The following is a 13,235-nucleotide window of genomic DNA, read 5'->3' on the forward strand; positions in this document are numbered from 1 at the left end:
ATTGTTTCAGTTCTGAAATAGAACTTGGCTTGGTCAATATCTCGATCGCACTTCCACTAATTAATATATTGCATTAAAACTGTAACAAAACTGATAGGCTACACTAAAATCAATTCCAACTTTAATCAAATTTAGTTCGGTATTATTATTCGACTAACTTAACCGACCAAAAAATATCAGGAACCAGGCAGATGTTCGGGCCAGCGCCGATTTACGCACACATGCAAAGCTTTCTATCCTTCTCTTTATATCTAAAACCCTAGTTGTTAGAGAGAGAAAAGAGATATCAATAGGGGTTGTGCTGCATACAGTCACGTGATCTCCTCCCTGTTGCGCACGCACACACATAAGGACAGGGAACCCTCGATCATTTTATTGATGTAGAGAAAAAATCTCTGCGATTAATTTTGTTACTGGCCCAGTACTGGATGAAAGTGATTTGTAGATGTTATTTTAATTATTATCGTAGCTCGCTGATCGATGAGTCTACAATGATTAATATTTTGTGGATGTAAGCTTGTTTTTAAAGACATAATTTTAATGATCGTAGGGTGTAATTTTAATTTTGTTTTCATAGGACCATAATTGTTAAAGTTTCCTTAGTTAAAGTACTGAAAGTTCTCATTGCCAATAGTCATAAAGGGAAAATTTAATATGACCGCAATTTGACTGTATAAATATCTTACTACACTTTGTGTCACCTTAGTCACAAATTATATCAAGTAGTATTGACCATCACATTATTTTAGTATGTTATAACTTGCAACATTATCCATAGTAACAGTAGCCGCAAAACCGGATCAGTTTGGTTCCGAAGTGTAATGACTGCATTAAAGCCAACTTTCCTGTTAAGTGCCCATAAAAAGCCGCTTCCGTAAACACTTAGTAGCGCCGACAAGCCCATAAAGTCTACGATGGGTCTTCGGCAAAATAATATCATCATCTCATTGGCTTCCGACAATTTGGAGTGTGCAAGAAAAACAAACTACTGGACTCGCGTATCGAGTTACACTACTTAAACTGTCGTCAGCTACTACTACCACCCACACAGCTCCATTTTTTACCAATCTTTTTACCAAATATGTTTCCTGCTAGAAAAACAAACAGAGACATTTATTGAGTCGGAAATTTTTGTTTAAATGTCTAGTTGCGAATGAATGATGGATTTCGAATGACTGTCGACCCTTGACGGAATGATGCTTCCGTTCACGAAATTATATCTTGATGTTATGATAGCTGAAGGGATGAGACAACTGATTTGTCATTTCATTGATGGCAGTCATTTCGTTATTAGTAAAACGTGCCTCTTTCCTTGCACTGTGATTAGAGCGAACGATATCATTTACCAGAATTATAGAACGGTACTATCAAAGGTTTATCTGTTCATCGATTTGCGGTAAGTATATCAAGTTATACGAAATTTTGGAAGCGAAAAAATTGGGCTGACGGAGCGTAGGCAGCGATCCTAATCGATGTCCATCTGTAGGATTTCGTTTCACGATTCACTGATGACGGTGCTATTAAAACCCTTCCCAAAAATTTCGATACTTGCTTCATACTAGGAATACCTTTTTTAGGGAACTTGCACTCCATGATGTTAGCTGGAATTACTTTGTGGCAGTCCATCAGATATAACCACAGAACATTTGAACAAAAAAAGATGGGGACTACCGTGGACACCGCTTTGATTTACGAGAAATAAAATTTTGGGATCTTTTTAGCGGCGCAATTAAAATATTTAACGAACCTGTCGCAGTGGGTGGTGGGCGACAGTTCTCACGAGCCTATTAAAAATAATAGGCTCGTGAGAACTGTCGCCCACCACCCACTGCGACAGGTTCGTTAAATATTTTAATTGCGCCGCTAAAAAGATCCCAAAATTTTATTTCTCGTAAATCAAAGCGGTGTCCACGGTAGTCCCCATCTTTTTTTGTTCAAATGTTCTGTGGTTATATCTGATGGACTGCCACAAAGTAATTCCAGCTAACATCATGGAGTGCAAGTTCCCTAAAAAAGGTATTCCTAGTATGAAGCAAGTATCGAAATTTTTGGGAAGGGTTTTAATAGCACCGTCATCAGTGAATCGTGAAACGAAATCCTACAGATGGACATCGATTAGGATCGCTGCCTACGCTCCGTCAGCCCAATTTTTTCGCTTCCAAAATTTCGTATAACTTGATATACTTACCGCAAATCGATGAACAGATAAACCTTTGATAGTACCGTTCTATAATTCTGGTAAATGATATCGTTCGCTCTAATCACAGTGCAAGGAAAGAGGCACGTTTTACTAATAACGAAATGACTGCCATCAATGAAATGACAAATCAGTTGTCTCATCCCTTCAGCTATCATAACATCAAGATATAATTTCGTGAACGGAAGCATCATTCCGTCAAGGGTCGACAGTCATTCGAAATCCATCATTCATTCGCAACTAGACATTTAAACAAAAATTTCCGACTCAATAAATGTCTCTGTTTGTTTTTCTAGCAGGAAACATATTTGGTAAAAAGATTGGTAAAAAATGGAGCTGTGTGGGTGGTAGTAGTAGCTGACGACAGTTTAAGTAGTGTAACTCGATACGCGAGTCCAGTAGTTTGTTTTTCTTGCACACTCCAAATTGTCGGAAGCCAATGAGATGATGATATTATTTTGCCGAAGACCCATCGTAGACTTTATGGGCTTGTCGGCGCTACTAAGTGTTTACGGAAGCGGCTTTTTATGGGCACTTAACAGGAAAGTTGGCTTTAATGCAGTCATTACACTTCGGAACCAAACTGATCCGGTTTTGCGGCTACTGTTACTATGGATAATGTTGCAAGTTATAACATACTAAAATAATGTGATGGTCAATACTACTTGATATAATTTGTGACTAAGGTGACACAAAGTGTAGTAAGATATTTATACAGTCAAATTGCGGTCATATTAAATTTTCCCTTTATGACTATTGGCAATGAGAACTTTCAGTACTTTAACTAAGGAAACTTTAACAATTATGGTCCTATGAAAACAAAATTAAAATTACACCCTACGATCATTAAAATTATGTCTTTAAAAACAAGCTTACATCCACAAAATATTAATCATTGTAGACTCATCGATCAGCGAGCTACGATAATAATTAAAATAACATCTACAAATCACTTTCATCCAGTACTGGGCCAGTAACAAAATTAATCGCAGAGATTTTTTCTCTACATCAATAAAATGATCGAGGGTTCCCTGTCCTTATGTGTGTGCGTGCGCAACAGGGAGGAGATCACGTGACTGTATGCAGCACAACCCCTATTGATATCTCTTTTCTCTCTCTAACAACTAGGGTTTTAGATATAAAGAGAAGGATAGAAAGCTTTGCATGTGTGCGTAAATCGGCGCTGGCCCGAACATCTGCCTGGTTCCTGATATTTTTTGGTCGGTTAAGTTAGTCGAATAATAATACCGAACTAAATTTGATTAAAGTTGGAATTGATTTTAGTGTAGCCTATCAGTTTTGTTACAGTTTTAATGCAATATATTAATTAGTGGAAGTGCGATCGAGATATTGACCAAGCCAAGTTCTATTTCAGAACTGAAACAATACAGACACCTTTTTGCACTCAGCAAACTATCAACATATCATCTATAATCATATATTCTTCAAAAACACTTTCACGTTTCTTGCTTCAATAGTCCATAATAACTCTTATTTTCAAACAAAATGTTAATGCACAGCATGTAACGGTTTTACCATTGAAATCAGGAGACCGACTCATACAGACCGACTTAAAGAAAAAACTTGATCTTGTACCTTTGCAAACTTATCAAAACGACAATTCTGAGGACCTTAATCACAGTCTGTGTGAATGGAGAAGGGAATAAAATGGGGGAATAATTTCGTGGACGCAAAAGTAATGTTGTTTTATTGTAAGAAGTTGGCAAAGAGTTCATTGAAAACGAATGCAGTTCTAAGGTCTTGAAGGAAGGGGCAGGTCCAAACGTCTCGTGTGGTGTTAAACAAAGAGAATAAAAGGAGTATTATGTCTGGACCACGGTTCCAATGAATGCACCTCGTACTGTTGGAACACTTTTTAAATGTACCTACTTCAGATTTTGTTATATTTAAATGCATGGAATGGGAACCAGACGGGTTTTTTAATACAACAAGCCTTGAAAATGAAAACTTGCACCTAGCGCTTTCTTTCTAGGGTTTCTGACAAAGTGAAGTACACACTGTAAAATTCTTTTGTTTCGATAAAGACATACAATCAACACCACTTGTTGATATTTGTACGCCAACTCTTCAGGACAACACTGGTCTGGATAACTTTGTCTTAAAAAATTGGTAAGTATCAGGTTCGAATGCAACACTGCTAAGGTTCTCTCCTTCTCTTCATTTATTTATATTCAACTTACATATTTTGGTAATGTAACTGAAGGGACTATTAAAAGAACGCTAAATTGTCTAACCTGTTAAATCACATTCCGGATCAAATCTAAATAAACTAAAAACTTTTACTTTCATATAAACCTGGTTCATATTGGTATCAAAGGCATCTTTGTCTCATTGTTATCCTACAGAATCATACCCAATATTTTGAAGCGGATATGCTTACAACTCCCCCTTGCAATAACAACGTCTATTGAATGGCTGGTCTAGTCGTCTAGATGCAGTCTAAGGGTTCCAGACATCTTTGTTATACTGACCTTAGCTTATTTAATTTTCAAGTTGAAGGTTCCCCTTTTATTCGCGTTCTCTGTTTCTAATAATAGGTACGTCTGGATCGGGGAAGCCCTCAATAGCCTAGCTAATTCAAGGTGTCCTATATTGAGATAGGTTATAGCATTAGAAGGTAACTGGGTATTGGGAACTATTCATAACACAGCTGTTTTGGAGTATGAATGCACAGGTTAGGTTCTTTGATCTTTGTGAGTTTGTTTGGTCTAGACTTGGTTTATAGGATTTGTTTTTTTTTGACGTCCCTGCCTAGCTTTTGTTTTTAAGATTCTGAAAGCTTTTTGACCTGATAGTTGACTAGTTGAATGTTTTAACTGCGATCATTACAACCAATAAATACATATACAGACTGGCGATAATTTATTACTATAGCCTACCCTAAACCCTAATCCTCACTAACATACATGTATCACCGCAAGAAAAATAAAGCATTCCAATTTTAAAAAGGGTTCTGTTGTTTTGACAGATCAAACCTCCTTCGAATCATGGCATCTTCAATTCGATACACCTTCCCCTGCCAGCAATTACCATATGGCCGCGCTAAATATAGCCAGGACAGTATGCACCATAGTCGCACTTACGGATCCCACATGTTCGCAAGATGGTGAGCCTTGGAGTTCGTCTTACTGAGCGGATTGCCGCGAAAAAACGCGACATCTTGAGTTACAGGATGCACTTTCGAGTATTAGGAGCAGCACTCGTTTTACCTCAGTAATCCATAGACAGTTTAATGTTTCGTTGCTCGAATGTTCTAAATTTAATAGTGGCTCCTGAGCTTCAAACGTCTTCTTTAAAAATAATCCTTCTTTTTTTATTTAATTTTAGCTCCGCAAGGCATATTTATTTTTAAATATTATTTAATCCAAATATAATGCTCCTATTTATTTGTTCTACACATGACTACGCCTATCAAGTATTTGATCTCAGGTAAATGCGCTGCTATACGTTGCCTTACAAAACTATCAGGCGCTTCGAATTTTAAACTTGTATGTATCTAATCTTCGATCCGTCACTGTATTCAATTTCTTTGTATTTTCTAGTTGAGATAAATATGAGTAAAAGTATATCTTTCTAATATATTATAAGTGGCATGTGTCCTATGTAGCACAGAAGTCCGGAATCTAATTGGTGCTCCTATCAAAAACAGTTCACACTACTAGCGCTGAAAATGTGTACGTGCATGCCTAAAGATGCATGCACTGAAAAAACACCGAAAAATCTAAAAATAACTTTTAAACAACTTTTTAAACAACGAAGTTGGGTGTTGGTGGGAAATTTTACAAACCCATAATTATTATATCGGAATCTGTATCTAAATCCTACTTATATTCTACTTGTCCTACTTATATTATAAATGTGAAAGTTTGTGAGAATGTATGGATGTATGTTTGTTACTCAATCACGCAAAAACGGCTGGACCGATTTGATTGAAATTTGGTATGTAGATAGGTGATACCCTGGATTAACACATAGGCTACTTTTTATCAACATACCACGCGGGCGAAGCCGCTGGCGGAAGCTAGTAGTAAATACTTTAAGAAAGTATGTGTTTAATTATTTATCAAAGCCCTCACTTAGCGTTGCAGATACCTATAAGTAGGAATCATATATGCCCCTTTTAGCTTAAGAAAGAGGGAAAACCTACAGGTTGGCATTAATTCTGGCTTCATTATGTAGAAATGTGTTCGTTAGGGGTCGCCACCTGTTACAGCCACAACGAAGTAACAGAAATGCAAAATGTTATTTCTTTCAAGGCTTTTAAATCTTAGTATCTATCGCTTTATGTTAAATCGTATTCATTAAAATAAGCACCTTAGTGTCTCCTATAATTATTATATAACGATACTTAGGTATCTATTCTTGAGACCTTAGTGCCTTTGAAATCTAGTTAAGCTATTTCATTAGCAGATCCTTCTAACAGGTTATGAGAAGAAAGGCGAAAATGTTTCAAGGAGTATCTGTCACTTAGTAACTGCCTAGTGGTTAAAGAACCAACCTCTCGAGTATGTGGGTGTGGATTCGATTCCAGGTCAGGCAAGTACCAATGCAACTTTTCTAAGTTTGTATGTACTTTCTAAGTATATCTTGGATACCAATGGCTGATAAAAAGGTGAAGGAAAACATCTTGAGGAAACCTGGACTATAGTCTGAAATCACCAACCCGCATTGAGCAAGCGTGGTGATTAATGCTCAATCCTTCTCCATGTGAGAGGAGGCCTGTGCCCAGCAGTGGGACGATAAAAAAAAAGGCTGTAACAGTAACAGTAACTGCGTTTAGATGATCAGATATTTATTAATTTTAATAGGTTACGGACACATTTCAGTTGAGATGTGGAAGACAAAACGTAGACTTTGAAATAGTCTGCAAAGGCTGAGCAGATGACAACACTTATATCATTAAACTTAATAGATATGAACCTTTGAACCTTTATCTATGAACGGATCAAAAAATCCCGTTTATAGTCCCACTACTTCTTTCACCAGCACACAGTAAAGTAGACCCTACGCCAGCAATCTTAGGAATCAAAATAACTAAGCACTATGCTGTGCAGTTGTACTGAAGATGCAACAATGGTCATACTAGGATAGTGGCGCGTGCCACTACACAAAAGCTAAAGGGCACGCAGCTGGCGTGGGTGTACACACACACATACAAACAGATCGGTTAGATAGAAAAAAGATTAATTATATTTTATCTACAGAGCAGTCGTTGAGTTCAATACTACGTACTGAAAAACAGCTGTAAAAAAATTTCATCCTTGGTAGTACCTACCAAACTAGTTAATACCTAAGTTGAAATATTAACTGCATGTATTGAGATATTGAGGTGAACTGAAACTGAACATGGCGTGCGGGTAAGTTAAATCATTTTTTAAATACCATACCTTAATATTTAAAAACGGCGGACCAATTTTTTCAATAATTAGAAATAATTTTAAAGGTCTCTCAAACATTAAAAGTAATATCAGTACTTCAGCACTCCAAAATTATGTTCCATTACCAACCCCCTGCGCCGGCGCAATCATTTCGGAGTTCCATTGAAACACGCGAATGGTTTTAGCTCCATTACTACATATGTGTGATCTAGACATGTATGTGTGAGTGTGACATAATAAAAGTGTATGTGTTGGTATGTAACTGCAACTTAGGCACACATACATACCGGTAGTTGGGTGCGACACCCCATGAAAATTATATTGTCCTTTATGCTGTTCAGGTTTTGGGGCATCGTTGCGGCTCGGTACCGCGAACGTCTCTGATTTTTATACATGATTTTACTCAAAAACTCAAGACTATTTTGTGTGGAATATTTGGAGTAAATAGTGTAATTTTGCATAATTTCAGCTTTACCAAGGGTAAAAATGATACACACACTTTTTGTACTATAGGAGCCACTAATCTACGCTACCGTATGATAATTAAATTTTAACGATCATAGTTAAGAATCATTATATTTAATTACCTTACGGCAAATCTGATCAAAAACTCAAACTGCAACAGAAATATGCAACAGAAATTATCATAATAAAACTAACGTTCTAATAATACTGAACCGAAACGCTGCCCCATTCCGCCCTTTGAAAGAGCATGTGTGCAACTAGTAAACGTAAGTACCCCTGTTGATCCCCCCGCGAGCCACCCCAGGTGCGTCCGCACGGCACGCGCCATTCCTGTCGCGGCCGGCGCTCTGACGCCATCGAATTCTTCTACTCCACTTTACTAGAAAACAGTTATTTTATACGTGATCCAATTTAACCCGAGTCCGCATCTAACACAAAGTAAACAATCGTAACATGAGAAAACGGCAACTCATCGTGCCGAAATGAGTTCCATCGGCGTCGTCGTCTTCCGCAACTCGCCGCTCGGCAAGTCGCAGGTGCTCCAAGAATCCGTGAATAATACCGTGAACATAACAAACAATGATGCCAATCAAAACTCCACACGTGAAATTATAATAGTCAGAAAGAAGCCAAAATTCCAATCTGTACCGGCAACCGTGTCAGTGACGTCATTAGTTCGTGCTGCTGAGCCTGTAACGTCATCAGCTCCATCGGCTAAGAAATCTCGTCCTAATGAAAATAGTGCGGAAGAATCAGTGCGGTCTCCAACACCACTAGCAGTTGCACGTCGAAATGCGCGGGAACGTAACAGAGTGCGCCAAGTTAATGATGGATTTGCCGCTCTTCGACGACATATCCCTGAAGAAGTCGCGTCTGCCTTTGAAAATGCTAACTCTAACCGGGGAGCTAACAAGAAGTTAAGTAAAGTGGAAACTTTGCGTATGGCAGTGGAATATATACGAAACTTGGAAAATCTATTGAACATTGGCCATGATAAAGAAAATACATCACGCCCGTCAATGGAATCGTTCCCTTCTCCAGCATCCTCATCACCGAGAGAAAATAGTCAAGAAAGAAGTTACTACATAATACATTCTCCTGCTGGTGACGACGATGACATGGATGAAGATGAAATTGACGGTGCCCATCATCTTCGACGACAGCAATACGTGGATCTACAAGGAAATGAACAATTTCAATTAGTGGCCACCCCTAATTTGTACGAGGAAGAAGAAGGTGCTGGGCAACCACTGACTCCGTCATCCGACCTTCTTGGACATGAAGATATAAATCCTCATCTAATGGATGGACATTTCGCGTTTCCTAATTCAGCAGAACAGTTCACAGTTATTCCAGAAAGACATTACCTGAACGAAGCTGATGTGAATGTGAACGACAATGATTTTGAAGTAAAATATTCTGCAATAATGAATCAGCAACTAAATCATAACTTCACTGAAGATACCAGTTTGCCATCGATTGATCCTGGTTTAATTTTAACTCACAACGATTACAAATTCAAAGCTGAAGATAACTCTTTTGTTCAAGATCAATTTAACGATGACATTGAATTAAAAAAAGAGCTTCCAGATATTCAAGTGACACCAGAAGACAGAGAACAATTTGAGGAAACCCTAAAATGGTGGCAAGAGAAAACTAAACAGGCGCGAGTTTTGAAAAATAATAAGAACTAACTATAAGGATTTATTGTACGTAGTTCTTGTGTAGATAAATTTAATTCCAGATATTTATTGCTGTAGAAGTGTAGTGTAGTAAAACATAACATACAGCTGTTGGTGCCAAAGTCGGTTGAAGCGCGGGCGCAAGGTGTGTCGTAACGGTCAGGCGAGCCTGCACTTCAAGCTTTGTACATTGATCGTGTCATTTATGTTATTCTAGTAATGTTACATAGTTCAATGGCTTAGACTTCAGTGTATTGTAATGTAGAAGAGAGAAAACCTCTCAATAGTAGGTACCTAGTTCAAATATTGTAAATATGAGTACGAAAGGGCACCTCTTTATACAAATTGATTAAATAAACTCAGTGCCTTCTATTATAATAAACATTGTGATGTTAGATTTTAGTTACTTTATGACAATAAAAGATTTAGTTCCTTGATTTCTGGTTTTCGTTTATTTATTTAAATACTCATATCAAATGTTAATGCCCACTAAAGATAAATTTACTCTAGCCTCATTATACTCATTCTCTTTCCTTAATTTATCGATTGCCAATGACATTAGTAGGGCATTTACAACACATTCAGTTAATAGCAACCCTCAGCCCTCTTATGCTAATGCTGCAACCAAATCGTTTGACAGTTAAATGATCCACTCTTTGCAGCTTAACATAAGCCGCCACGTTCGACTACACCGTCATTTAAATCTCTTGTTAACTGTTGGTCAAACTGCTCTAATTCGGCTCTGGTTACATTTGGGAAACTAGTTTTGGCTGAAAAAATAGCTGATCTTTATTTCAATTTCATTTTTAATATAATTATTATTACTACAAAGTTATGGACCAAAACATTCGATCTGGTGTTGGAGAGCATACAGCGATGTTTTTATTCATAATATATACCTATATTATATTTCAACAGGGACAAACAATCCAATACATTAATACTAACTACAAATTTCCACTGCACAAGTTTAATAATCTTATTCCGTAGTACAACTCAAAATATTCGTCAAAGTTACATGTTAAACTCTGGTTAAAGAATCAGTGTAGTCAGCCCTAAACACGAGCCGTTAACGGTAAGGCGATAGCGCTATTATAATTGTAATGCGCCGCCGTTATCCCGGGTAAAAAATACCAAATTTCAAGGGAGAACCATACAAACGAGTTGATTACGGGTACACTAAGGGTTGCCCTTACAGATTTTAATTTCTATGCAGTCCATTTTATAAGATATTCAGATTAGTTTAATTTTAACTGACACTTTCAATGATGTTTGAATACGTACTGTAACGTAGTTAGAAACTCTTTCATTTGTAAGGTTTTATTCGTTAGATATTTTTGATACTGACCGGGCAATCATTTCAAATGTATTCGATTTGTTCCATAGAATAAGTTTTTATATTGAAGTATGTCACTTCACCCCCGAGTCAGCGAATAAACGCAAAGTTAAAGTTATTATTGAATGTTTTAATTTAATATCCTGAAGATCCCCGGTTCCTAGCGCACCACGCGCTACAATTTGGTGGAGGCGCCGACGCCAAAGCCCCAGTATAATTTTCAGGTCATTACCGCGAAAAAGTCGCGTGGTGACACGACGTCGAAGACGGGAAGGAGAGCCTGGAAGATTAACCCTGGGCACTGATTCTAATGAAATATTGGAATACGGAGAAAAGAGCTAAGTGGAATTTATTTATTTAATGTAGGAAAATGTCCAAAGATATTCAGTTTTTCTCCGGAGTCGATGACATATCAGTCGACGACTTTCTTTTCGAATTTCGCACAATTGCGGCGATAAATAAATGGAAAGAAAACGATTTTGCACTACTACTAGGTGCATATTTGCAAGGTCCCGCTCTTGCGTATTACAAATATATTTATGTCGATGGGATTGAATATAAAACCATATGCGACAAATTAAGGGCAGAATTCCCTGATAATGTAAATTATGTAGAAAAATTCTACAACGCTCGACAGGAGCAAGAAGAAGAATTGTTGTCATATTATTATCGTCTGGGTGGCTTACAGACAAAAGCGAATATTGTAGACGACAATATTTTTATAAAAACATATTTAAAAGGGCTTATTTCTAAATATAAAGCCATATTAAGCTCACAACTATTCGCAACCAAATCTGAGCTGCGTGAAACGCTGGTACAAGTGAGATATCTGTTCGGAAAAGAACAAAATCAAATTATCAATTTGCCTGTCATTCCACCGAGGAATGATGACAGGAAATTCTATGACGTGGGAAATAAAAGAAATGCCCCTTGTTCACATGTTAATACACATAATGCTTTTAGTGTGGAGAAAGAAGCACCGCCCAGCAAAGATGTGGAAATGGAGCAGCATGATGAGGAGCAGCATGCGGAGCAGCCTGTGGAACTGCTGGCGATTGGATCGGAAGTAGAATATAAGTCTGGTGAGACCGGTCCAAATATTAATGTGTTGATTGCTCAACAGGAGTTCAGGGCGTTAGTCGACACAGGAGCGTCGATTTCCTGTTTATCTGAGGCGTTCATTTCAGAACTCAACATTAAATACACCAAGAACAGTTCTTATGAAGCTTCTTCAGTCTCTGGCGCGCAGTTGCATGTACTGGGCGAAACATACATAAATTTTTTGATAGATTCGTGTTTATTTAGGCATAAATTTCTAATTATAAAAAATATTCGCCAAAATATAATTTTAGGAAGAGATTTTCTTTCCAAAAATAATTGTATTATAGATTTTTCCAAAAATAATTTAATTTTAAAAACGAGGTTCATTGCAAAATTTATTAAAACTGACATTGTCGGAAAAGATAGATTAGTGTCAAATATGCTGACAGATAAGGGTCACCATAGTGACAAAAATAATGACAAAATGACATGTGACATTGATAACGAAATAAAGAAAATTAATTATATTTATTCTCGAAATAAAATAAAAGCAAAGTATAATCGGAATAAAGTTTTGCGAAAGCGACATAAACGTGTTGTTTCGAAATCTAGGAAGACTTCCACGTCATCAAAGGTATTAAATAATGCGAAGTTTATGGGTTCTGGTTATTGTTATTGGAAAAATGTTAGGAAAAATAGTAAAAGTAATTATTTTTGTTCTTCAAAGGGGAGGATAGACACCCAGTATAAAAAACGTATTCCTCTGCGTAATATTAATAGCAATTTAGAATTTTTAAATAGGCAGAATGTAAATAAATATAAATATAGGAAACATTGTGATTGATTTATAGTTTTTCTAATGTGGGTTTTGTAATTTCATGTTACCTGGAACGAGTTGTACGAGCATTGCCGGTGAAGGGATAAGAAGGTGAGCTACTTCAACTTCGTGAGAAGATGATGTCCACGGCAGAGCTACTTCATCTTCAATATGAAGGAAGATGAAGATAACCAATGTGGTCAAGCCTGTGTTATTTTTATAAGTTTTTTTAATATGGCTCTGTAAATCTGATCCCAAAATTATTATCTGATTTGGTTTTGAAAAAAAAAATATTTGG

General features: G+C 37.1%; 3 protein-coding genes across 4 annotated transcripts in view; all 3 read left to right on the plus strand.

The window, feature by feature from the left end:
* Nucleotides 1–13,235, plus strand: part of LOC124632231 (cytochrome P450 4g15-like) — an 80,225-nt gene that overhangs the window by 40,015 nt on the left and 26,975 nt on the right. The window lies entirely within an intron of this gene.
* Nucleotides 8,544–10,158, plus strand: LOC124632235. Its single transcript, XM_047166992.1, has one exon. The coding sequence runs from the start codon at nucleotides 8,544–8,546 to the stop codon at nucleotides 9,753–9,755; it is 1,212 nt and encodes a 403-aa protein (XP_047022948.1). The 3' UTR covers nucleotides 9,756–10,158.
* Nucleotides 11,176–13,161, plus strand: LOC124632234. 2 transcript variants are annotated; one of them, XM_047166990.1, is made up of 2 exons: nucleotides 11,176–12,754; nucleotides 13,009–13,161. In XM_047166990.1, exons 1-2 carry the CDS (start codon nucleotides 11,450–11,452, stop codon nucleotides 13,042–13,044), a joined length of 1,341 nt encoding a protein of 446 aa, XP_047022946.1. In that variant the 5' UTR covers nucleotides 11,176–11,449; the 3' UTR covers nucleotides 13,045–13,161. The 2 variants fall into 2 exon arrangements, with proteins under 2 accessions (XP_047022946.1, XP_047022947.1); XM_047166991.1 differs by having other exon boundaries at nucleotides 13,016–13,161.

This window comes from Helicoverpa zea, chromosome 8 (assembly GCF_022581195.2).
Source record: "Helicoverpa zea isolate HzStark_Cry1AcR chromosome 8, ilHelZeax1.1, whole genome shotgun sequence".
Classification (NCBI taxonomy): Eukaryota; Metazoa; Arthropoda; class Insecta; order Lepidoptera; family Noctuidae; genus Helicoverpa; species Helicoverpa zea.